General features: G+C 46.7%; 1 protein-coding gene across 4 annotated transcripts in view; it reads right to left on the bottom strand.

Moving 5' to 3' along the window:
- Ptpn5 (protein tyrosine phosphatase non-receptor type 5) overlaps positions 1–25,149 on the bottom strand; it is a 55,117-nt gene extending 29,968 nt beyond the window's left edge. For 2 of the 4 annotated variants that reach the window (XM_090348012.1, XM_090348015.1), the window contains exons 1-3: positions 24,759–25,149; positions 7,543–7,634; positions 2,486–2,562 (exon numbers count right to left, since the gene is read on the bottom strand). In XM_090348012.1, the coding sequence (XP_090204138.1) occupies positions 2,486–2,562; positions 7,543–7,562 (97 nt within the window). In that variant the 5' untranslated portion in view covers positions 7,563–7,634; positions 24,759–25,149. Of the gene's footprint in view, positions 1–2,485; positions 2,563–7,542; positions 7,635–8,724; positions 8,868–24,758 lie in introns of all 4 variants that reach the window. The other 2 variants (XM_090348013.1, XM_090348014.1) reach the window with 2 other exon arrangements.
- Between the last annotated feature and the right edge of the window lie 2,026 nt (positions 25,150–27,175).

Raw genomic sequence — 27,175 nt, 5'->3', positions numbered from 1 at the left:
TAAGTCTTCCCATCTCCTGGAGATGAAAATACCTTCACTCTGCTTCAGTTCACAGGGTGACAGAAGATGATACTCATTCCACTGGGACAGTGCAAGTAAAGCAGGGTATTATTAGTCCTGACATAGCTCTGAAGGCTAGATAGACTGAATCTTTCCTCTGTCAAACACCAGTAAATAACCTTGAGCAGATACAGCCTGACCTGTCTAGGCCTCAATCCTCTCATCTGTCGGATGGGGGCAGTAAATGATACCAACTTCCTGGGTGTTGCATAAGGCAGGCAATGTGCCAGCTTCAATGGAGATGACTAATGTTCCTTTTCCATTCTACATTGTTTGTTAGAGAGAGAGTTAGAATTAAACATACTGTGCCTCATACTGTAAGCTATCTGTGTGGTTTCTTCCCATTTTCAAGCAGTGGCTCAAAGCAGAACTTATCCATAGCCTTCACTAAGGCAGACACTGCGTTTGTTTAATCTACTCTAACACTCAGTAGCATTCCTGAGACATAGGTGTTCAACAAGGTATTTGTTGAGTAAAACTGGGTGCCGGTGGCTCCCCATTGTGATCCTAGCTGAGATCTAAGGATTGTGGTTCAAAGCTTATCCTGGGTAGAAGAGTTTGTGAGATTCTTTCCAACTAATTAGTAGGAAATGCAGGTGTAGCTCAAGTGGTAGAGCCACAGCTCTGAACAAAAGAGCCAAGGGAGAGTGAGAGTTTAAGTCCTAGTACTGACGCAAACACACAACAGTATTCATTGAATGAACGAGACTTATTTACTCTGCAAGGGCTTTTGTGAGGATGAATATTCATGTTGTTGTTATTTGCATTTACAGAAGGACTGAAGATCTTTCAAGGTTAAACACATAGTCTGCAAACATAACAGCCAAACTCAAATGCTACCCTTAAACCCTGCCACCGCCCCCCACTCCCAACCTGCCACACTCTCTCTGGACTCCTATACATTGTGTCCTACTTTCAGTGCATTTTTTTTTCTTAGCTAGTGGGGCCATCTCTGATGATAGAATCATCTCCAAATTCTATGACTCATATCTGAATCACAGAACTGTTTAATAGTTGAACGGGATTTTGATGTCATCTAGACCTCCCGCCCACTGTGGAAATTTCCTTTCCAGTGCCTTTCTTCCTAATACTTGAATGCTGCCAGTGGCCAGTGATGGAACACTCATTTTCATCCTGTGGAATCATTAGTTCTATGACTAGCCTACTTTTGAGAGTCAGAAAGTAAGTTCTGTCTCCGTGGGCCCACAGGCTGCTCGTTCATTTTTGTGTACTGGGTTTACATCATCATCCTAAGATAGCTAGAATGGATCTGCTGCTTGACCCCCCCCCCCCCAACATATAACAGCCTTGTGGATATTCAGATAGCTCTCACGTTCATTCAGAGAATTCTTTCCATTGAGCTAGCTGTTTTGGTCTTCACAATGACTCCTCCTGGGAGATCTGGCTGTCCTCAACCTCACCAGTGGGTTATCTACAGAGATCAGTGGTGCCCAGACTGCACCAATAGACTCACTCAGCATACCCGAGGAGCTTCGTAGGGAGGTGAGACACCAGGGTTGGGTGAATGAAATGATTGCTTATTTTGAAGAGACATGGCTTCAGAGTCTTACGTAGTTGTTTTCAATGTTTATCTATTGAAGAGAGACATTTATTCACATGGAGAGTCTATCATGAGGTTTCTGACAAGCTACAGAGTTGGGACTTCAAAAGATGATATATTTTGAAACATTTGGGAGGTGACACGAAAATGTATGCTGCGTTACAGGATTAGGTGATTTTTCTTCACTTTCCTTTCCACTTGTCGTTGTTTCTAATATTGCTACAATGGATACTTGCCAGTGAAAAATACAAAGATAAAAACATGGATAAAAAGAGAATAAAGTCCATTCATGGAAACTCTCCCTGCCCCTTTTCCCTTCATTGCTCCCAAAGGCTTGCATAATGACTTGTTTATGTGGGCTCCTGTAGTATCATGCTGCCACCCTGTGGGCAGGAGTGTACTGGTCATGTCTCTAGTGACCATGATCAGAGGGGTCTAGCCAGCCCACCTCCTACAGCTGTGCTCACTTGGACAGCATTAGCAAGTTCATGGCTGGCGGCTATTTTGATATCCTATCCCATACCTTCCCATTCTTCACTTCGACCACACCCAGCTGGTTTATGTTTTCTCTTCTACCCTTTTGAAGTCTGCCTAACCAATCACTGGTCAGCAGCATATTCCTCTCAGCTTTGAGCAACCTTGCCACTTCCCAGAAGACCCTGGGGTGCTCTTCCTCCCGGGAGATGCTGCTAGAGCAGTTCCAAATGATAACAGGACACTAGGGGTTAGAAAGGAAAGTCCTCATGTATACGGAGACCTTGGATAGCAAGTGTAAAGCTAGCCAGGCTTCACTTCAGTCCTGGGTCAACTGGCACCATCCCTCCAGTCAGAGTTCTGGGGCCTCTGGGTACTGGGGAGACTCACCCGGCAGCTTCTCACTGCAGCACATGTCCAGGGGCCCTTCCTTGGAGTCATTAGCTGCGTTGGCCTCTCTCTCACTCCTGCAATAGGAGGAAAAACACAAGATGATGCTGTTGAGCTGGGATCAGACGCTGAGGGATAACAAAAGCCCAGTTCTGTACTGTCTTAGAGTAACCCCCATCTTATTAGGGGAGCCTCAGGAGAAGTCCAACCTTCCCAGGGCCAGGCTTCAGTGATCGGAGGAGGTGTCTTCCATGTAGAATTATCATAATCACCATCCTTCCTACCATGGAAGGAGGGAGTATGGTGTGCAAAGTGCTTTACAAACTTTACCCAACTATGTCCTCACCAGGGATTCCTCAACAGGAATTACTGAACAGCCACAGAGAGGTTAAACAATGTGCTCAGGATCACACGACTCATTTGGCTAGAGCTGAGTTAGAAATTATTCTCTAGGACTCTAGGCTTCTGCTCTTACTACTGTGCTGTTCTACCTGCTCATTCCTGTAGTTCTGAATCATGAGTACACAAGAAGAGGGGTCTGGGTAGTGCACAGTTGTATGTCTAGCTTCCTAAGTTGTCCAGGCAGTGGAAAGTGGCATGAAGAACTCACTTTCAGAAATAGCTAGAAGCATGAGTAATAAACTTATTTTGCATCTTCTAAATGTTCCCTAGATTCCCACCCCCTCCCTTCTGGGTCAGTACTAGGGCTTTAACTCAGGGCTTCATGCTGTCCCTTGGCTTTTTAACTCAAGAATAGCCTCTTGAGCCACACCTTCACATTGAGCTTTTTGCTGGTTAATTGGAGATAAGAGCCTGTTAGGAGCTGGCTTAGAACTGGGATCCTCAGATCTCAGCCTCCTGAGTATCTGGGGATATGGGTCACCAGTGCTCAACATAGAAAACCCGTCTTTCTAGTCCATCAGGGTATTTTAGAGAAGGGTTCTAGAATCAAGAACCCTAGGAAGCTGACATACCTTGAGGGCAACCATGCAGCATACAGGTGTCTGGTCCCTTTCCCTGGCAATAACCTGAGAGCAGATGCTTGCTCCAATGCCCTTGACTGACCACAAAAGCCAGGCTGGATCCTGCCTGGATCTGTGCCTTTATGCATTTACAATACACACTGGAGGCCTGGTATTGGGCTGTTAAATGCTGAATCATGGTCATAAGAAGAGCTGCAGACCTCTGCTGCTAGGGCCACAGAAAAGCCTATTCCTTCCCCAGTGGAGCCTCCAGTGGGCAGCACGTACCTCAAAACTGTGAGATGCCCCCTCTTCCCCCTCCCATCTTAGCAAAGCCAGTGGGCCGTGCTTTCTGAAACTGGCACCCCCAAATCCTTTATCACAAATGCACTAGCACAATACCTGCCATTAGACCAGGAAGTCAGATGACTCTCTTTCCTCTTGTCCTGCAATCTAGCCTCTCTCACTGTTGTTGGGGACTGTTTAAATCTGCCTAAATTTAAATAACTAAGGGTGAGCAGGCTAGGTTATATTGGCCCCTAAAACAGTTTCCAGGTGGTCCAGTGCAGATGGCTGATATAGGTTGTATAGTTCACAACCTGAACACTGGAGGAAGCAGGTTTAAACTAGAATTAATTCCTTAGCCTTCAAATTCATCACCTAATGTTCTTTGAAGAAATACTTTCATGACATCCTGTTGTACTTAAAGATGAAAATCCTTTCATATAGAGTTCATTAGAGGACTATGTGTCCTGAGTGATCTGGGCTATGTGATTTTGTATGATCTAGTCTCATTCATTTCTATGACTTTATCTTATCTTTGTTTCCAACTTTATCCCATGTCCCCCTTGACAGTCACATCCTTGATGCCCACCTTGCTGAGTCATCTCCCCTTCTCTTCTCCCCTCCCCTAACACACCCTGCAGCTTTAAAAGAGATAACCTGTGACCCAAGCCTATACTGGCTGTTGATACATTTGCTGACCATAGATGCTGTTAAAAACCCCTATCCTGTGACTCAAGATAAGATGGCCCTTGCACCCCAACATCATCTTTGCACAAACAGCCCCTTCCCCTGTTCCCACCCTGCCCCAAATCCCATGTGGAACAAACTTCCCCTGACCTCTTCCCTGCCTGATTTCACTTTTCTGCCTGAAAAAAGGGACCTCACTTGTCCCTGGTCTTTAGACCAGCTGAAAGGGACTTCGTTGCCCTTCGCAGGTTTTCTTTTCAAGTAAAACCTGTTGGTCTACTGAATCCACCTTTCTGCTCTTTTTCTTTACTTACATCCCTCACCCCTCTCACCCATTCATCCATGCTGGACAGGTTCTTTCCTTTCCATATGCTTCATCTATGGTGTCTCCAACTCTGCTTCCCAGCAGTTTTTCCTCATCAGGCTTGACACCGTGGCAATTCCATTTTATTTTATAATGTTACTTGATTGACATCAAGCCATTAGGCAGCAGGCTACAAAAGGACAGGGACCACCATTCCCATTTTATTTATCATTCTCTCTTCAGAGTCTCGCACAGGGTCTGGCACAGAATAAGGATTCAACAAATGAAAACTTGGGGAGGAAATGGATGCTGCCCTGATATTCTTGAAAAGGGGAAAAATACAGCAGGAACCTCAAACATAACCATCATCTGTGCTACTTGCTGGTAGTTCTTTGTTAAGTTTGGAACCCACCTCCGTAGCTGCTGTCCAGAATAGTCAAAGAATCATGGGTTTGGAAGTCCTCTCATTTCATAGAGGAGGAAATGGAGGGAGAGAATGGGAAACTGGCTTGCGCTAGGCTGTATTCTGAGGTGGTGGCCACAGGACTTAAAAGTCTAGATCTCCTACACCCAGCTTCTCAATCCTGAGCTTGTTTTCTGGATCCTACTGGTCATCTCAAGTGGAGGGCATTCTATGAAGGTGGCCATGCCAGGAAGGAGAAAGGTAACCAAGGAACTCAGATACCTCTGGAAGGGGACCCATGCATGACTCACACCTGCTTTCACACCGTAAGCCTCCCAGGCCTCCCGCCGAGTTCAGAATAGCTCAGTGCTGCATTCGTGCAGCGGACTCTATAAATAAGCTTCCTAGAAAATGACTAATTTCATAATCAAAAAGCAGAAAGAGTAGCACCTCCCAACTACAGAAGAAAATGGAGCAAGAGCCACTGCTCTGCCTTGTCCTTGAACAACGACAGGCACCCCAGACCAAAGCTGTATGTTCAAGCGGTTTGGGAGAGGACTTAACTAGATTCCCAAGGCCATGGCACATTTACGTTGGATGAAGAAGCTAGTCTCTGGGCCTTGCCCTCCTCCCTGCCTGCCAGGAGCAGAAACAGCTGCTTGTAATGGATTTCTGTAGGCTCATTCTCCCTCCTCCTCCTCCAATCCGGGCAACAGGAGCTGCACACTGGCCTGTGTCAACAGGCAGAGACTTGCTGGCTCCCTGCTGCTACTCTTAGACTCAGAAAGCCCCAGAGATGATGGGATTGATTCAACCAGCCTTTTCAGACCAAAAACCAGAGCTGTCCCAGGAATACAATGTTAGCAAGCAAGGCTCCTTTCTCCTGTTCCCTACGGAAGAGGCAGACCTGCAAATATGATGGAACCATGATAACTCCTTTAATAGATATATACACGGGGATGGCCCCACTCAGTCCTGGTGAGCAGGGGTATAGAAGTTGTCTGGTAGGTGAGCAGCTGGTTTTTACAGGATAATCCCAGGTAGGTAATGGGTTGCAATGGGAAAGAACCTCTTGAGCAGCGCGGATGCTAAGAGTGAGGCATACATAGAACAGTGGCACTAACCGGAAGTAGGCAGGTCAGTGAGAGAGAGAAACAGATGGGTCTAGTCTCTAGCAAAGTCTATGACTGAAACTCCACGTTAACATTGTGCTTCTACAAACTTGATTCTGGGCAATTCTTTGTCTTGGGCCTGAGTCCTCTTTAGGGTCGTTGTAGCTTTACCTCTAGTGACTCATTTGCATCTGGTATTACAGTTACTCACCAATGCTGGGAGCCCGAGACAGCCGGGACCACCCAGCTTCCAAGAGCTCATGGCTGGTTGGGGAGACACAGTAGCTGCTGTGGAGTGTGAGGCGAAGGCCTATTTTTGGGAAGGGCCTACTACTCATCTCTTGGAGGTAGGATGGGTGTAGGTGTTGTTAGGAGGCATCTTAGAGGGAGCATTAGCTTTTACCAGGACTTCTACAGAGAAAGGTGACAGGGTTGGTGCAGAAGATATGAGCAGAGAAGTGTCAGTTTGGGTCCAGAGTGGGTGAAGAACAGAGAAGAGCTGCGGCACTGAAGCTAAGGTTCCTGGTGGTAAGGCTGAGCCAGCTTAGGAAGTTACGGCCTTTACCTTGTCCTCTCTGAGTCTGTGGAGCACTCTGAAAGCATCCTTCCTTGTCAGAGTTCTTCTAACTTGGCTAAAGCGCTGATCACACTACACAGCTCTGTTGCTGAGTCACATTCGTCCACGTCCACGTCCACGTTCATTCCTTTTGGTTCATACAGTTCCTCAGCTTGAAAAATATATTCTTTCTGAATTTTTGCCAAATTTTATTCTTCTCCCACAGTTTTTCTTAGATCTCACCTCTTTCATTGAGCACTCCCTAATCACCAGAGAAGGACCAAACTTTCTCATCTTAGCTTTTCCACATACTTATTTTGTTCTGCTGCTATAATGAGCTGTGTATGCACCTGTAAAGTCTTCCATCCCCCCCCCTCTCCTTTCATCGTTCTTACATCTCCAGAGCATAGCACAGGATCTGAGCCTATCAGAAAACATATTGATGGTCAAATGTAGGGCAGTGGCTAGAGTCTCAGGGTTGTCGGTTTTGCAGTCTGAGAGGGAAGACTCCAACTAGGAGCTTTCCAACATATAGAAGATGGACAGGACATAGCCAAAAACAGGTTCAGAGTGCTGCCCAGATTTTTTCCCCCAGTATGCTCAGCTTCAGAGACAGAACATATGCAGGTTTCATGGAGAAGAAATGACCAGGCTGACTGCCTTATGCACATCTGCGTATGTGTTGCAGGTGGAGAAGGCTTGCCCCCTCCCCCTGGATAAGCAGGCTGCAGAGACTCACATCACTCACCTAGCTCCCTCAAACTTCATTCCCAAGGTGTCCAGGTGGGGAAAGGTGCCATCTGGGGGCCGAGTCAGGACGTTTCCTCAGCAAAAAGCAAACTGTAAATGTGAATGTAGGAGAGAGGTCATTTTTCCAGAACATCCAGATGAAGAAACTGAGGCACAGAAAAAATATAACTTCCCTCAAGTCTCAGTGTGTGAGCAGTTGTTTATAGGTAGCCCACAAAATTCTCATTTCATATTGGGAGTTACTTCTTACTTTATACCTAGAGTCTGTCTGTTCCTTAACACAAGGAGGACCCCCACCCCCAAACCAGAGCTTGATCACTCATCATTTCTGTCATACATCCAAGGCCTCTAATAAACATTTCTGCTGCCAAGGTTACCCAATCAGTTTCTGTTGCTGGCAGCCAAAGCACCCAGACCGATATGTGCAGAAAACTCGGGGAACAGGCAGGATCTACGCCCAGGACTCCCAATGCCTAGTCCATTGCTATTTCTGTCCTGCCAAGCTGCCTCCCCTCCTGGCCCAGCTGTCCACTGTCCAGCCATCTGTGCCCATGTCTGAGAAGACTGCAAACTTGAAGTGTTCCCGATCCCAAACACAGGGTCTGAGTGTTCTCTGGTTAGGATGTGACTTGATGAATGGCTTTGATTTTATCTCTGTCCTGTTGGAGAGTAGGGGAAATGAACATAACAGTGACTCAAGAAGGGTACTAGATAGGCCCAATGCTCTAAAGGGCTCAGACAACACAACTTTGCATCTTCCAGGAGAATCTGATTTAGGAACTAGCCCATTCATTTGTTCAACGTGTGTTTACTAAACAACCTACTGTGTGCAGATTACACTTGAGGCTCGAGGAACACAATGAAATAAAAGCACCTCATGGAAGATGCAAGGACCTCATGGAAAAGAGAAGATAGTCAAATGGGATATGTGCAGGTTGCCCTGGGAGTACCTAAGAGGCCCTGCATGAGAGGCACAGGAGTGGGATTGAAAGGAGGGGTGTAGGATGGGGGCGTGTGTTTAGGCAGAGGGAGGGCAGGTGACAGACCGGGATTTGGGAGAAGGCAGGGCACACTCAGGAATGGAAAGAACCTCAGGCTTACAAGGCAAATATAGAGAGGTAATGCAGCCCAGGACGGGACAACTGACTGAGATGCTTCTTTGTATTGTTTCCCTTCTTACCTTCCTTCTCCCTCCTCTTTTCCAGAGAGGCTGAGCAGACAGACTCTAGCTAACTCCAGGGAGGTATGGTTTCCTGAGGCCAAGTTCCCCAAGTGGTTCTGTGTCCTGTGGAAGCTGGAGCTCTTAGCTGAGATGTTGGCCATCTGGGGTCAAGGAAGGTGAAGAGCTGGTCAGTTCTGTTGTGTGCGTGCCTGTGTGCATGCATGCGTGTGTGCGTGTGTGTGTGTGTGTGTGTGTGAAAGGAAGGCCAAATCTTATTATCTGGGACTTCTGGGTTCCACAAAGGTACATTCACCCAAGGCACAGAGGCAGCAGACTCTGGAGAAGCTGCAAGTGGAATATCTCAGCTCTCCAGTATGGCTTCCTTAAAGTATCCTTGGTATGGTTATAGTAGCAGGTAAGAAGGGTACTCCAGAAACGTCTGAGATTGAATTTCCTACTCCAGGAGAGCGGGAGAGTGCTGAGTTCAGCCTTCTTTTATGTAAGGAACACAGGAAGACATTTATTTGGGTTGGAAGGTCAGGAAACTTATTGGGTTACAGCTCAAATTCTCAGACCCTTCCAGTCTTTTCCTGGGGGGAGCTACTCCTACTTTGAAAAATCCATTCTCTTCTGATGAGAAGGAATAGGAGGAGGTGGTCAGGGGGAAGAAGGAGGTAGGAAAGGACAGAACTGGTCTCTGGCCACCACCTTCCACAGCCCTGCTTGATGAAGAGCATGGCAAGGACAAACAGTATTAACACCAGGGAGAGCATCTATCTCTACTGATGCCTTGTCACATGTGCCAGGTGCTATTCCAAAGGTTTTACATAGGTCTTATAACAGCCCTGGAAAGAACATCTGATCAGCTGCATTTTCCTAATGGAAAGTAGATATTAGAAGGGAAGTAATTTTCCTGGGGTTACAGAGATACTACTACAAACTTGTTTCTTATTGACCATATTCTTAGCTTTTCTTCTCCAATTTCTAGACCACTACAATCCTTCCTCTTCAGACAGAAACACAGTGTACATTCTCCATATGAAGCTTGGGGGTGAAGTGATTCTCTGGGACTATGCTGAAGATGGAGATTTGCAGGCTCATCTCCATCAGGGCCCTGAGGTAGCTTCCTGTTGTGCCCCTCCAGGAGCAAAATGATGGATGTCCTGTCTGGACATGATCTTAGGCTTTTCCTTATCCCAGGAACCAGCCTTGGAGAGGCTATGTGGGGAATGTGTGATGGTGGCATTTGTGTTCTGTCAAATAGGGCTGCATTCACCAGCCTTGAGCTACCGTGGTCACAGATTTCCCTGTAAGTTTGGGTCATTCATTTATCCTGATCTGAATCTCAGTTGCCCTAAATGAAAATGGGAGGGGGCAAATAAATAGCCAGCCACCTCTAAGGCCCACCTTCCCACTTAAACAACAACAACAAAACCAGGTCAGGCTTCAAATCTGCGCCTGTCAAGGTTAAAGGAGACAGATGGTGGAGTGGCAGTGGTCCAGTAGAGGGCGCTCACAGCACCAGGGAAGCCAGGGTACGGTCCATGCTGCGGAGCCTGGGTAAAGGCTGACATGCCAAGGGTAGTGGGTAGATCAAGCCAGAACCAACTATTGATGGAGGCTGTGTTTAGTGGTACTTGATACTGTAGGTAGACCTATTGTGAGTATAAACTGTGTGGCAGGCAGAAAAGCCCAGATGACAACTGGAGAATTTTAGGGTTCAAAGGTCACATGGACGAACACTGTGTTCCTGAAGATTCTGCAAACATTCTGTTCTGTTCTCTCTCTTTACTCATGTCCCCCCTCCCCAGGTGTACAGTTTAATTTGCAAAGAGAAAACAGGCAATCACAAATGTGGAGGTGTGATCACACCTTCTGTAGGGGGTTCTGGTATTTCTTTTTAGTTAGACTCTTGCTCCTGTCTATAGTATCTTGGAATGTACTTTTCACTGAGACATTCCCCCCTTTTCTAGCTCTGCCTAGAAAACTTCCATATTCCCTTTAAAAACTTGTTCAAGTGTTGTTTTCTCAGTAGAACCCTTCCCAATTCCTCCCCAGGAAAAGTTGGGTGCTTCCTTTTCTGCTTTCAGTTCAGTTGGAGATAAGAGTCTCACAGACTCTCCTGCCCCTTTTCAAAGGCTGGCTTTGAACTGTGATCCTCACATCTTAGCTTCCTGAATAGCTAAGATTACAGGCATGAGCCATCAGTACCTGTATCTTGCCTAATTTCTTTCTGGTACCAGGAATATGTTAAAAGCAAAACAAAACAAAACAAAACTATTTTTTAAAGTAAATGAAAAATGGGCTACAGTTTGGACTTTTAGAAATGGCTAATTAAAAGCATCATAAAAGTAATGAATGTGTAGGATTTTGGACTGCATTGGACTGCATGATAATACACCAGGACAAATGCCACTAGTTTCTTAATCCTGGCCAACATACCTGATTTTCCTGGATCTCAGTGTCTTCCTCTGGGAAAGAAGATAATGGTGTACATACTCTGAGGCTTGCTATGAAGATTAACTTTGATTCTCACTCAAAGTTTTTTTTTGTTTGTTTGTTTTTGTTTTTGTCATGAGGCTTGAACTCTGGGCCTGGGCACTGTCCCTGAGCTCTTCAGCTCCAGGCTACCACCCTATCACAGGAGCTACAGCAGCCACACTTCATGTTTTCTAGTGATTAATTGGAGATTAGAGTCTCAGGTTCTTTAGTGCCCTGTCTGGCTTCGAACCGAGATCCTCTGATCTCAGTTTCCTGAGTAACTAGGATTACAGGCAAGAGCCACGGTGCCCAGCTCACACAAAGTTTTTATATAGGATTTAAAATGTTTAGAATGGGGCCTCGTATGCTCCTAAAAACACTACTTGTTGAATTCTGTTCATGGCAACTAAATACATGGAAAAATGTTCAACATCTTTAGCTACCAGAGAGATTCCATCTCACTCTTGTCAGAATGACTACTATTAAAACAAAAACAAGGGCTGGGAGTTTGGCTTAATGGTAGAGTGCTTGCCTAGCATGCATGAAGACCCCTGGTTTGATTCCTTGGTACTACATACATAGAAAAAGCTGAAAGTGGTGCTGTAGTTCAAGTGGTAGAGTTCTAGCCTTGGGAAAGCCAGGATTGGCAAAAAAGAAAAGAAAACAAAAACAAGAACAAATGCAGGGGAGGATGCAAAAAGAAAAAGGGAACTCTTATATGCCATTGGAGGCGCTGGTGGCCCATACCTGTAATCCTAGCTACTTAGGAGGTTGAGATCTGAGGATCGAGTTCAAAGCCAGCCTGGGCAAGAAAGTCCACAAGACTTTTTTTTTTTGTCAGTTGTAGGCTTGAACTCTGGGCCTAGGCACTATTCCTGAGCTGGTGTGAGCCACTGAGCCCTGCGAGACTGTTATCCCTAATAAACTAGTCAGAAAAATCTGGAAGTGCTGCTGGAGCTCAAGTGATCAAGGGCTAGCTCTGAGCACAGAGAAGCTCAAGGACAGGGCCCAGGCCCTGAGTTCAAGCCTCAGGATCAGCACCAACCCTCCCCCCACTAAAACAAAATAAAACAAAATCCCTTAAAAGTGCAAACAAAAACCAAAAAACAATGTATGTTGATATTATTTTTGTCACTTTCAATTCACATAGCCCTTTTCTCCCGACAGATGAGGTGTCTATGGGGATTCTGGATGAAATAGGTAGTGTTGATAGTGAGTGCAAAAATAAAGCACCCCAATTTGTAGCAAATATTCATGGTGTAAATGCTTCTATCACGAAAAGTACGTAAAGGGTTATACCACTACAGTCTTAGAGATCAGGAATTTTGCTCAGTTTTTCTGTGCCTCTGTTTCCTCATGTATAGAATGGACCATCAGTAATATCTAACTTATATCACTTCTGTGATAAGTAAACCCGAATGCTTTTGAAGAACACAGAGTACTACCCATACTGTATAAGTGGTCAGCCCACAGTACTGCTGGTAAGAGTTTTAACTCAAGTCTCAGCACAGCTTGTTGTGCTCAGACACTGGTATAAAGTCAGCATCTGGCTTTCTTCCTTATGCCCTGCCTTCTAGGATTGAGGTCTTACGTGCTCTTATAAGATAGAGCAGATAAGAGCTACCCTCCTGGAACTTGAATTTGGACTTCACTTGTGTTGGTTATACCCTGACTACACACTATTTTGTGTTGGTCTGCCTTTTGGTATCTACCTGATTCTGATTACTCTCTGAGACTTCTTTGATGCTTCTCCTTGGCCTGGACTGCCTGTGATGCCTTGTGCTTTGCTTTGGATCATCTGTGATAGTTCATTCGGGGTCTGCTGCCCATTTTCCTGCTCATGCAGTTCATTCTCATAGGGTTCAGGTACACTCATAAAAGGGAAAGCTTAGATCCAGAGCTAAGTCTGCTCTCATCTGCAGCTGGGGACCTCTAGCTTCTACCATACCTACTGTGGTTCTAGTATCTCTGGCCTCTGACTAGCCTTTTGGTGATGGGTCTGACTTAGCTGTGGTTGCATAGACAGGAAGACGTGCTAGGATTTGATGAAGTCAGACACACCGATTCAGAACTAGGTTAGAATAGGCCAGGTCTGGACAGCTCAACTGGATTTGGGGCTTTTTTTCCCCCCATAAAAGAGTGTGAGCTAGAGGAAAAAAATTCAGAAGGCACCAGGAGTCAAGGTCCACTTTAATTAAAATGTAACAAATATAAGCCTATATGTATCACCTGCTTCTCAATATCTTATTTCTTTCGATCCTGTGATAAGCTCATGAAGAAGACATTATTCCATCTTGTGAGAGCTAAAAGCTACTTAGAGGGTTTAGGATCTAACATGAGAGTGAAGTAGTGGTCATTCTTGTCCTGTTATGGTGGCTGATGGAGAAGACAGGATGGAGCCTGGCCCTGAACCAAGGATGGTGGCTTCTCTTATTGCTTTGTGCTTGGGATAGCTAGAGTCCTGGCTCTATAGGCTACTCTCAGCAGAGAACCACAGGCATGGGTTGACTCTCTAATTATGATAGATGGATTCTGAGGTTGGACACCTTAACCATTGTGTTTCACAAAGGAGGAGGAGGGAAAAGAGGATGAGGAGAAGGAGAAGGAGGAGAAAAAGGAGGATGAGGAGGATGAGGAAGAGGAGGAAGGATTCAGAAGCATAGACTTGAAATCCTACATTCTGCTGTCTTCTTCCCCAGGGGCACCCTGGGCCAAGGTTTAAACCCTTCTGAGTCTTACCTTGCCTGCCCTGTAACAGAGCTCTCCAGGGTTTGGTGCAGATGGGGAAGGAGTGATGTGAATAGGAAATTCTAGGTAGTCCTGAGGCAGCCATTCTCTTCACTATTCCTGCTGACCCAGTTCAAAGCCTCATTACTGTTCTCCCTCCCAGTCCTCCTAGCAAAGAGATGTTTTTGCTCTTTGTAGCAGGCAGTGCCATCAGCTATAAAGGTCTGCTTCCTATTTCCTCAGGGTCTCCCAGGGGTTGCTGGTGCTAATGAGAACAGCGAAGAGCTAGAGGAGAAGAAGGGACTCCTAGCTCAAATATGCTGCTCCTCTCTGAAGAGCTCTGGGCTGTTTCCAGGTTCCCCCACTCAGACACAGAACCCTCCAGAAAGGTGAGGAAAAGAACTGAATTCCCCAAATCTTCCACAATGAAATCGGCCTATTCTCCATTCTGCTCTCTCCTACTTCTCAGTCATTGTCTTCCCTGGTCCTCAGGCTTAGATAGGACTCCTCTGAGCTGTGGATTCCTGCTCTTTCTTCTAAGGCCTGTGTCAGCTCATGCTTCTCCCTGGAAATCTCCATTCAATATACTATATGCTGACCTCTCCTCTGCTGATATTTTCCCCACTCTGCTTTTGTAGGAACTGGAGATGAGTCACAGCTGCTCTATGGTTTTCCCGTCTATAACTTTGGCATATGTCTGATGCTCAGGCTGATGTGGGGCAAGGAATAGACCTCTTGTATTCTCCATATTAGCACAGAGAAAGAAACATGGAAGACAGGGCTCTGGGCATCCAGTTGTTTCCTATACGCTTAGATTTGAAGTGAGTTGGGAAGGAGAAACTACTTGGGAGAAAAAATAAGTAAGAACTGAGTGGAAAATGGTGAAAGATTAGCAAAGGGTAGCCGTGTGAAATTCAGTACAAGGGTCACAATAGGATATCATACTTCAAGGCTTGCTATGGATTATTTCCTATTATGTAAGTCCCCAGCTCAACATAAACTCCTTTTTGAAAATCTTGGAAATTTTCTCCTCTAATCAGCCTTCCCTGATTGACTCTGGAATCCCTCCTTTGGCTTCCTGAGCTGTACTGCTTTGTACTGATGGATTCCAGGTCTAGGGGAAGGGCTGGAGGCTCCCTCTTCACTGTCAGCCACCGTGTTTCATCTGCAGTTCAAGATTGGACTTTTTTTTTTTTGGTCAGTTGTGGGACTTGTACTATGGGCCTGGGAGTTGTCCCTGAGCTCTTCAGCTCAAGGCTACTGAGGCTACTGCCCTACTCCTTGAGCCACAGTACCAATTCTGGTTTTCTGGTGATTAATTGAAGAGAAGAGTCTCATACTTTTTAGTGCTGGGGCTGGCTTTGAACTGCGATCCTCAGATCTCAGCCTTCTGAATAGCTAAGATTGGATTAAAGGCATGAGCCACCATGCTCAGTTGGGACTTTTCATTTTTTGCCAGTCCTGGGGCTTGAACTCAGGGTCTGGGCACTGTCCTTGAGCTTTCTCAAAGCTAGTGCTCTACCATTTGAGCTACAGTACTGCTTCTGGCTTTTTCTGTGTATGTGGTACCAAGGAACTGAACCCAAGGCTTCGTGCATGATAGGCAAGTACTCTACTAGTAGGCCATACTCATGGTCTGGACATATTTTGTTTCCTTTTTTTTTTATCAACTTCAGGAAGTGGTCTTGGGATATATATTGCATAGTCTTTACATATTTTTTAGTTTCATATCATTGTGCCTAGTTATTTAAAATCAGCTGATCTTTGAGATAATCTTGGGGCAAAAACCTGCTATAATCTTGTTCACAGGCTGGGAGTTTGGCTTAGTGGTATGAGTGCTCGCCTAGCCTGCACGAAGACCAGGATTCGATTCCTTGGTACCACATACATAGAAAAGCCGGAAGTGGTGCTGTGACTCAAGTGGTAGAGCAGTAGCCTTGAGAAAGCCCAAGGACAGTGCTCAGGCCCTGGGTTCAAGGCCCAGGACTGGCAAAAAAAAAAATCTTGCTCACAGCTTGGCACTCTAAAATTTAACCATGCCTTCTATAATCTTATCTACGGCACTCTCGCTTGCGCTCTCTCTCTCTCTCTCTCTCTCTCTCTCTCTCTCTCTCTCTCTCTCTCTCTCTCTCTCTCTCCCTCCCTCCCTCCCTCCCTCCCTCCCTCCCTCCCTCCTTCCTCTTTCTCCTCTGTTTTCCCCCCTTTATCTTTGTGCTGGTACTGGGACTTTAAATCAGGGCTTGAGAACTGCTGTGAAGCTTTTCCACTCAAGACTGGCTCTCTACAATTTGAGACACTGTTATACTTCTGGTGGTTAATTGGAGATAAGTCTCAGAAACTTTTCTGCTCTGGTTGGCTTGGAACCTTGATCCTCAGATCTCAGCCTCCTGATCTGAGCGGACTAATACCTGTATTAGTCACTGCCACCCAGTTTCTCTGTTAGGGTTTCCATTGAGCCGGTGGGATACATAGCTGGGATTCAGTTTCTGCATCTTACCAGTCTGCAGTCCAGTGACTAGAAGCAGACATGTGGGAAGTGCAAACTGACAGTGTGTGTCACAGTGTCACACACTGTGTGTGTGTGAGAGGGCATAATGGGAACATCTAGGAAGCTGCAAGAAAGACACAAGAAGGACAAGCGGGGCAGTGGGGAGGACATTCCAAGCACTCTGCATGAGCCAAGTGCTGGAGAAGAGAAAGGACATGGTGGAGCTGAAGAAGGGAGCACCTTGGTGCACTCCTGACATGTGGCAGAGGCTCTGTGCCTTAACACACAGGTCATCCTCCACAAAGGAAACGAAGCAGGTACTGCCATATTTGACATTTGACATTTAGAAATCCTCGCCCCTGTCTCTATTATGTGCTCTGCAAGTGCAGCCACACAGATGGACATCAACAGCTCCTTTCTAACACCAAAGGCCACATATGGCACAATTCCATTGATACAGAGCTCAAGAATGGGCAATGGGAGGTAAAATGCTTCGAGCCTTATCTCCTAGGTACTGTGGGGGCAAAATACTGTAAATGGCCCTTCCTTTGGGTGGACCACTGAATACCTATATACGTTACTGCTCAAAAACTAGACCTTAAAATGATGTGGGTTTTTAGTTGTCAAGATGACCAATAGATAGGAGGTTGGACCAGGGTCCTAGCAGAAGACTCTAAAGATCAGTAGAACCTTGATGGGAAAACACTGTTGCAGTTCATGGAGAGCCTTATAGGCACTAAAAGAGCAGCAAGAAAGTGGCTTTGCCCCTGTGTAGAACTGTTTTTATAGTGATGGAAGCCCATAAGGTCCAGGCATGATGTCCATAGCAAGTGGACGCAAGTGCTTCACTGCCAATACCAGGTTTAATTCAGTCCTAGGAAGAGCCTCTAAGGTACCACAGATACCACAGAGGCTAGAAGTACATGGCTCAGGAAGGGGCAGAGGTAGAGGTCAGAGGAAAAAGGAAGCATCTCATTCCGGCCTCCCTGTGTCTTGAATGAGCACTCGGGATGATAGAGATAGTAGGGTAGTCTCCCTCCAAGTCTAGTTTCCATTGCTGCAGGAAATCATTTTTGGAATTCCTGGGCAAAGAAGAACACAGCAAAAGTATGCTAAAATGTTCACCTGAACTCTTCCTTCAGGAAGCCTTCTCTGACCCTTGCCCTGGGCAAATGACTGTATCATGTTCTTTTGTCCCTCCCTTGAACATTGTGACTGCTTACATCTATCTGATCGCTGGCTCTGCCCACTAAATTCTCTGCATATTCCTGGCAAGTTTAAGAAAGGTCTCTGATTCTATTGCAGTAAACAGAAGATTATAGAAATCCTCTTCCCTGAAACGTTCCAAAGATTAGGTAAAAGGTAGAAGTCTACCATTTACTACCACAGCATGCATTGAGGAGACCGTTTCTAGGTTAGGTTGCTTCTCAGTGTTTTCCCTTCGTGACTCCCCACAAGTCCAAAACTCCTCAAGGGCCACGGTCTTCCCGGGCCAGTTGACTGCTGAGGCTCCTGTGTCCACCATGAAGCCCAATGCAGTAAATACTTGCATGCATGAATGAATTCCACCCACCAGGAACTCTCCTGAGAGCTTTCTTCTCCACCCACAGTAATTCTTCAGAAATGGAGGTTGGCTTCATTTGTATTCTATTCCTTCTTTCTTTTCTGTTACTTCCAAGGTCATACAGAGCTCACACAAATTTATTATGATTACTTCTTAATGAATGGTTTCTTCCCGGACCCTTCCCTTCTAAGACTGCACTTGGAGGTCCTTTTCATGCTGGACAAATACAAATCCCCCCTTCCCTCTCTCTTTTTGTAAAAAAGCACCCCACAGTTAAACATAGAATACCATATGATCTAGCAATCCCACTGCTAGAATTGAAAGCAGGGGACTAAGCAGATACTTGTAATGCATTCTGGGCCACTGTTCATGATATTGGCGGCCCCCTCCACTTTTTCCAGGTTCCAGCTTGTGTGTGTGTGTGTGTGTGTGTGTGTGTGTGTGTGTGTGTGTGTGTGTGTGTGTGTTACCTATGAAGCCACATTGTTTGCATCCATGAAATCCATCTGCATCTTTTTATGAGTGACACTTTCTTTCCCTTTCCCTTCCTTTACCCACCCCTGATTCTGCCATATGCATTTGAGGACGCTCTAATGAGCTGCCTTGAACCTCTGAGGTGGAAACACATGCGGAGATGTTCACTACTGACTACGTTTAACAAAAAATAAATGATCAAGTTCTGAGGAAAACATTGAGAAGAAGATGGCCACACAGGAATGAAAAAAATTATGTAAATGTGAAAATGCAGGTTATAAAATGACCCATGGACTGATTTCAACTATGCAAAACACTGATACTTGGAAAAACAATACTGCAATATGTCCTGTTAATTTCACATTTGTTCTCTAGTGTGGAGTATGATTGTATTATTTTCACAGTTATCTTTTTTTAGGCTGAGCACTACTCTTAGGCAAATAATTATACATGATTTGCTTTGCAATAATACTTCCATCACCGACATGCATAAATCTTTCTTGAGTGGAGTATAGCAGTGTAGAGAGATAAGACAGAGAAAAAAGTTAAGATAGGAAAAGAGGGCAATTCATATCAACTCTTCAAAAAGATATACTGAGGACTGGGGATATTCCTCCATACGTGTGGTGGATTGCTTAGTATGTATGAGGTTCTTGGTTAGAGCACAAACTTGAAAAAAGAAACAACAACAAAAAAACCCCAACCCAAAACCCAAAAATTATGTTGCTGGGTGTGGTGGTACATACCTACAATCCCAGCACTGGGAAATGGAGACAAAAAGACAACACATTCTAGACCAGCCTGGGGTACCCTGTGAGACTTTGTCTCAAAAATTAAAATTAAAAAACCAAAACCAAAACCAAAACAGCAACATAGTAGATGTATTGAGTCTTGATATGTCTCTCAAATAACTAAGCAATTACCTGACCACCCAAAGGAAGGGCCATTTAGAGTATTTTGTCACCACAGTATCTAGGAGATAAGGCTCTGAGCATATTATCTCCCACACTGGCCTACGAATGAAGACCAGGATGCTGATGCTGCACAGATGCAAACTCTATGAGCAGTTCATGAAGATCCCTTCTCAAGCCAGCTATGCAATCTTGAGTCATGTTTATTCCAGGGGTTCCCAGGACTGAGGCGTTGCAAGCTCAGAGAGAAAGGCCTCCCTCAGCTCTCCTGAGCTTTGCAGACCCACATTCTCCTTTCAAGACTGTGTTAATAAAAATCTTATTTTCCATCATTTCTTAGTTTGTGGCAAGGAAGAGCCTTTTAGTGTGACTATTACTCAAAAACAAAAAGTGTGGTTTTCTTTGTTTTTGCTTTTCTTCTCCTGCAGGATGACCACGGTGGCAGTTTTGAGATGATGATGGAACCTGGAGCAGGAGGCCCAGAGCCTACGTTTCTGAAACCACACATCCACTCTCCCATTATGATGTCCAATCTAACATGTGGTCTTTCTGCTGTAGGGAGCATCTGGTCTCCACAGCAGGAACTCCTGCCTGCCCCACATACACCAGATCATCGCCATACCTGCAGACAAGGACTAGAACCCAGGAACTTACAACTGTGTCAGTGCACATGGGCAGCATCATTGTCCCATGGGTCTTTTCTAGTTACATCTATGGTATAGGGCCCTAAGTAATTCTCAATGTTCACACGTTCCTTGTGCAATTTAATTAAGGCAGCTAATTACTCTACGTGACTAGCTACCTTCTGGAGCTTTGCCATTTCTACTTGTAGATTCTGTGAAACCATTAAGTAAGTGCCTCTACATAATTTTGCTCTTCCCACTGCCCTCTCTGCACTCTGGGGAATCAGTCAATTTATTGGAGGTGATGATGCTTTATCCTAAGAATCTGGGCCTTTGTGCAAGGAATGAGTTTCTCTAAAAATGTCTGCAAGAAAAATGATGGAGAGTACAAGAGCTAAACAAGAAAAATATGAAATAAAACCAGAAGGATGTGATTTGGGGTCGGAAGAGGATGAAGGGAGACTCATGAGCATTTTAATTATTTTACCCTCACTCCAGGTATGTTTTATTATTTAGCCTTACTCTGTAACAGTGTTTAGAGTATCAGGCCATGCAGAACAAAATATGCAGCTTTCACTCAAATTTTCATAGTTGAATGACAATTCAGGAATTTAGGTTCCTGTGAGAGAGAAAGAGAAGGGGGGGGAATGTATGTCACTACTCAGACTTGATCTCAGGGCTATTTCACAGGGTTATTTTTGGTCAAGGCTAGACTAGACTCTGGGCTATAGTCTCACTACTAGCTTTTTGTAGTTGACTAGAGATAAGAATCTCAGGGACTTTTCTGCTTAGGCTGCCTTTGAACCTGATCCTCAGGTCTCAGTTCCTAAAAAGCTAGGATTATAGTTATAAACCACTGGTACCTGGCTTGGAATTCAAGTTCTTTAAGCTTTACCATTGTGATCATATTATATCCCTTATACTGTATTACCTTCACTGATTCTTATAATATTTGAAGTCATGTATACAGTTATTTCCAATATTCATTTTTTCAATAAATATTTAATGAGATACGGTGTAGGGTCAAGGTTGTCTTGCTAGGCACCAAGAAAACAAGAATAGGACTCAGGCTCCCTTAAACTTACTGATACCATGCAATTTCTCATACCCCAGGCCTAAAAGTAGCTCCTTGATTGCCCTGCGCCTCGTCCATGCTCTTTCCTTCAGCATTTTTCTTCTTTGCCTGTCTCTTACAGCCACACTAGAGGTTCCTTGAGAATATACAACTAGTCTTTCCCCCAGAGCCTTTATAGCTGTGGTCTCTTCGTAGTAATATTTTCAGGTCTTCTCGCTTCATTCAGGTCCTTTGTTTAAATATCACTTTCTCAAAAGCAATCCTCTTTAAGGAAAATCTCTTCCTTCATCCTTGTTCCCAGTTACCCTTCCTTCCTCAAATCCTTTATTCTTCTCCAGAGCATTGCCAATCACCTGAAATAGTTTATCTTTGCTTAGATTTTTTTTTTTCTGTCTCTCCTGGCAGAGCTTAGGCAGGAAGTTCATCTTTTTTTTTCCCCCAGAGCCTACAACAACCTGGAAGTTATGACGTTGATATATGATTAGAGAATAAACGAATGAACTGACTCTTGACAACATGGGGTGCTAGCTGAGTCAGCTTTACAGCAGGAGTCATCATGGTTTCCTGTCATGTCTGTCAGATCCAGGGTCCCTTCCTAAGCGTTCTGGGCTCTTTTTGTGAATGGCAGCTTCAGCTATTCAATCTCTTTGCTTTGCCATCACTTCCTCCCTCCCTGTAGCACTCACACCCAATCAGCAGACAGATTTGGTAACAATGAGAATTCCCCTTTTTAACCCATTCTTACACTCACCTCCCAGGTGTTATCTAGATCACTGCCACGGTTTCTTACCCAGGCTTTCTGCTAGTAGGCTCTTCCCCACTAACCCACCTAGAGTTATTTCCTAATGCCATGCTTGATCACATCTCTTCCATACTCAGGAACTAAAGGTCAACACTTTAGCTTGGCATCATGCTCTTAACAACCTCCTCCACCTTTCTACCTGGTCTTCCTTCCTGTTTTTATTCTGTTTGTCCCCTTGTGAATGAACCTCTTCTTAGTTTCTATACATATCCTCCAAGCGCCCACATCTGACTGCCCTCTGCTCAGACCACTTCCGCTTCTTGGAAACACATTACCTGTTTTCTAAGGTACAAGTCAACCCTGCCTAGCTCAGGGGCCACCTACTTTCTCCAAGAATGCACCCTGATCTTCCAGAAGAAAATCCCCCCTTCATCTCAACTCTTTCCATGTCTGTATGACCTCTACTTTAGAGACTTACATATGAGAGGCAGAAAGGACAGATGATATGATAGAGAAAATAACCCTTTCAGACTCTGGAATCACATCATTTCAGCCAGAGGCCTGGATCTCTGGCAGTGACCCTTTTAAGGTCTGTCTCCCTCCCTACCAACAAAATGGGATTGCTAGCTTTATTGATATTATGAGTGTATTATGAAGAGGAAGCATAAGTGTATGAAAGGTTTGATCCTGTATAAAGATTAAATGATAATTTGCCCATGTTGTGAAACAAAAATAAGAGATAAACAAAAGTACTTCCCTTCTACTGTCTGAATACTAAATCCAGGACTAGGTCATTGAGGGAGGGATAGTTGTAAGGGAAAAAGAAACAGAGTCTAAAATTATGTATCGGAAGAAGGGAGAAGTGGATGGAGGGTGCTTCCATATAGCTGGGGTCTGAAATGGCTTTAATAGCTACGGTTCCTGAGCTTTTCTATGTTCCAGTCACCCAACCTACATTATCCCTTCAAGTCAGGAATTATTTCCTCACAGGGTAGAAAGAGAGGAAACCAGATCCATAGGACTTATATAAATAAGCTCTCTTCTCTTTCCCCTCTCTTACTTCCCTTTGATAATTGGGATGACCTGAAATATACCCTGAAATATTCCTATTTTATGGTCTTAGTTTTCTGATGGAAACACTGAGATGCACAGAGCTAATGAACATTTACTGAACTGCACTGCAGCGGAAGAGGAGCCTCATCCTGGAACTTCCGGGATGGAATCCCCTTTCAGGCCAGTAGCCTGGGGGCCATTATCCTTAGGAAGTGTGTGTGATGGTGCCTCCAAGAGGGCAGTTCCATCCATGTGGCACCTGGACTATAATGCTAGTGGTGGTCCTTGGAGTCACTGACACCTGGCCACTCTGCTGGCTCTGGGAAGAAAGCTCTTGAGACCAAACATCAGGTCCCTAGAGGCTGAACAGTGTCCTTGCCAACTCCCAGCCACAGTCTCCTCCAATGTTCTAGACTTCAGCCCTTCACTTATACTCCCTTAACCCGTCTCCAGGGCACCCTCTCAGCATACAGCACCCAGAGCTGCTCTGAGGACACCCAGCTGCCCTTGAGGACGCTTGTGTTAAAATATCATCTGAACCTAGAGGAGCTGTAACTCAATCTTCCCTTCCAGTAGCTTTGTCAGCCAAACCAAGAGACTGCATTTAACAAACACCAAAGAGAACTAAGTGGCCAAGGAGCTTGGGGACCTCCTTAAAGGAATGGTGAAAGTCTGGGCTCTGAATGGAGAAGGCAGACTGACTGGGAGGTATGCAATCAGGCCCACGTCTGGGAAAGGGATGAATCCTTGAACATTACATCACCTGGTCCCACAGAGATTCAGTGAGTCCTGGAAAGCCCAGGACTAACGCTCTGGAATGGGATCTCTGGTCGAGAGTGGCTCCATTTTCCCCAAAATGAAATCCCAAACCTAAGTGCTTGCGAAATAGGAATGAGGCAAATTAAAGGCCAATTTCTGTTTGTCCATCTGTCACACACACACACACACACACACACACACACACACACACACACACACACACACACACACACAGAGTAAGGATGGTAGGAAATGAATGGCACCTACAGCTCCAAGTGGGGGCAGGGCTGGGATTCATGATAAAGATTCATCATCACATACTCAGGTGAATATTTGGGCTTTGGGGCTTCCCTGGGGGTCTAGTTAGGGAAGCAGGAAAATGGATCCGAAAGCTAGGAACCCCGGATTCTAACGCAGGTTTTGTCACTAGCTCTCTGATGACCTCCCTTGGTCAAGACGCCTCATCGGGCCTCAGTTTCCCAACCTGTAAAATGAAGGGGTTAAATGGGTTTCCAAGGTTCCTCAATTCTGACCAGTTATACGATGCTTGGTAAGGGATCTGGTTTGGGCAATCCCTGGTTTTGCAGGAGTCTGGGGTGGGTGGGGGCGGGAGGGTGTAGGGGGAAAGAAGCAACATGCTGGGGGAGGGGAAGCAACTGGGTTTTTTATTTTGGGAGTGGGTGGGGCGCGGGGTGGCTAAAGGGCCGGGGGAGACGCAGCGAGCGTTGGGAAGGCTGGGAGCTGCGGTTCCGCGGCCGGGTGACTAGCTCGGGTTTCCACCCTCCCTCTGGGGGCTCAGATTCTGGAGAGGTGATGCTGCGCAGAGCTGCGCACCGGCCCGGGCCGGCCGCAAAGGCTGGACCGGGACCACCCTCCAGATCCCTCCCCGAAATCGCGCAACAGCTTCGTGGGGAGATCCGGCCGCTGCCGCCCCGCAGGCCAGCGCCAAGCCCACTCCCCTGCCGGGGGCAGCCCCCGCCCCCAGGCTGGGGGCGTCGGGAGCCCTACGGGGGGGCGTGGCGGGGGCGGGCTCTGGGTCTTGGGTCCTGAGGGCTGGAGGAAGTCTCCGTTTCGCGGCCGGCCCACGGAGGGTCCCCCGCACCCTCCGCCCGCGGGCTACGCACACAAAGGCGCCCACGGAGGCGCCGCACTTACCGGCCGAGAGCTGGCTCCGGATGCCGGGGAGCGGGCAGGCAGCCTGGCGGGGGGCTGTGCGCGCACGAGTGTGCGTGTGTCCCCGTGTGTGTGCGTGTGTGTGTGAGACGGGGGCCGGGTCCAGCTCCGTGCGTCTGCGTGTGCGGGGGCGTCCGTCCGTCGGTCCGTCCTTCCGTCCCGGTCTCAGTCTTGCGCTCCCTCGCCCGACCGCCCCACCGAATGCGCTTCAGCTGCAGAGTCTCCGGCGCAGTCGCCGGGTCGAGTCGCCTCTCCCAGCCCCGCTCCGCCCCGCCTCCGGGCCGGGCTTGCGCCGCTCGCGGGGAATTGCGTAGGGCTCTCCGGGCTGGTGGGGTAGGGGGTGGGGACGCTCCGTCAGGACCCAGGGCCCGGGGGGGGGGGGTGGCGAGTAGGGGAGGACCAACAGATCCCCTCCCCCCTATAACCTCCGATCCCCTCTCCGGCGTCCCCCGGCAACTGTGCGCGGAGTCCCGGTAGGCCCCGCCCCTACGCCGAGGCTGCCTGGACCCGGAGGGCGGGGGCGGAGGAGCACCGCATCCATTTCATTCATGATTTTCGTCTCACCGGGAGCCCCTGGGTCGGGGCCGCGCCGCTACGGCGACCGCAGCCACCCCAGCGGGGTTGGGTTGCGCAGCCAACCTGGAGCGGGCAGACAGACGAGGGCCAGAGGCCAGACAGACAGAGGCGTCTGAGGGGGCTGGAGGTGGGGGGATGGGGGGGTGGGGAGGAGTCGGTGCCCTGAAGGGGTGCGGTGGCGTTTCCCTGCACGCTGCGGACCTCTCCCTCCACGGAGGAGCCGCTTCCTCGGGCTCACAAAGACGTGGGTGCTTAGAACCCGGTCCTGGACTGGATGAAGGCATGGATCTCCCCAAACGTGGAGGAACAAGGGCAAGAGACACCCTTCTGTTTACTGGGTCTAGCCCTCCAGATAGGAGCGCACACCTGTCGCTTTTCTGGTAGGCGCCATGGGTTCGGATGCCCAAGCGCTCCAGATGCCCCAGACTGAAACCTCGCTAGGCGGTGGGTGGGAGGGGGGCTTGACTGACCATTCCCACTGGGGTATTTTTGAGGTTTTGGGCTGCACATAGCCAGGATTCCCTACACGGTTTTAAAACGGGGACCCCGAAGACTGGTAATTCCAGCCCTGGTTCCAGCCACCACCCGCTCCAAGCAGAATTTCCACGCGTGGCCCTCTGCAGTTGATTATACAGCAGTCAGGGCCATCCTTTACAGTGCCAAGTCAGATAATTATTCCGTCACTGGAAATCTTGCATCGTTCTCCATTTCGTCAGGAGGAGAGGAAAGCTCCACGAGCTGGTTTTCTTTTAACCCTAACCTTATTTTCTGCCATTCTCCTAGTTCTTCCAAGTGCTACTCATACTGACTTTTTTTTTTTTTAATATGTCAGCAAGATGGCAGCTACCCTGTGGACTCAGGACTTTTGCACGGTGATTCCCTCTACATGAGGAATCTTCCCTCAGTTAAACGTGTGGCTTACTTCTCAATGTATCACCTCAGGGAGGTCTTAGCCTATTTAAAATTGCAAGCCTGTTCCTGCGATTTCATGCAGGGCGGTTATGATCTTTCTATGGTGTTCCCTGGCTCTGAGGCTCACTGTGGTTCACGGTCAGCTGCTACTTCCTTTCTCTCCCCTGTAGTCCTCTAGTCTCACCAGACTGCTTTCCTCTCTCGAGGCCATTGTTCACGTTGTGCTTTTATTCTGGAATATCACCTTCCTATGTTCTAATTTTCAAGGTCTAGTTCAGATACCTCCTCCTTCTCTGTGGACTCTCCCTGATATTTCCAAGGAGGTGTTCCCAGGCCCTCTGGACTCACTTTCTTTCTGCTGTAGTGGAATTCCTTTGTTATTCTTTCCTAGGTGGTCAGGGTGCTGCCTCCATGCTGATCAGCACTGATGCAGAGTGCCAGTGTCCCCAAGATGGTATCTGCATGGTTAGAGAAGTACCATGCATGAACTCTCTAGTATGTGCTGGGGGCTGTTTCATACGTTTCAAGTTCATTGCTCTATTTCATCTTTCTGTCAGTTTTGGGAGGTAGACATTTTGATATGCCTACAATGTGAAGAATCAATGAATGAATGTCACTTAAGGGATAAGTTTTTCCTCATCAAGGTGTAGTCACTTCCAGAGCCAAGCTTACAGAGCTAGAATGCCTTACCAACCTAGGCCCTGGCAGCTAATGGAAGTAAGAGGAGAAAGAGGGTTTAGGTAGCTCTTGGCACGGTCAGCCTATCCCATAATCTTGTTCTACCTAGCTCAAGTATCATAGAATTGAAGTCTCTGATAGGCTGAGACCTTGCAGATTTCTGTTAATGCTGCTCTGACAGATCCTGTGCCAGAGGGTAGTTATCCTTCCTGAAGACATCCTTGGAAACCCAG

The sequence above is a fragment of the Megascapheus bottae genome, chromosome 16 (assembly GCF_031878675.1).
Source record: "Megascapheus bottae isolate mThoBot1 chromosome 16, mThoBot2.hap1, whole genome shotgun sequence".
Taxonomy (NCBI): Eukaryota; Metazoa; Chordata; class Mammalia; order Rodentia; family Geomyidae; genus Megascapheus; species Megascapheus bottae.
This window is presented reverse-complemented; position numbering and strand designations above follow the sequence as displayed.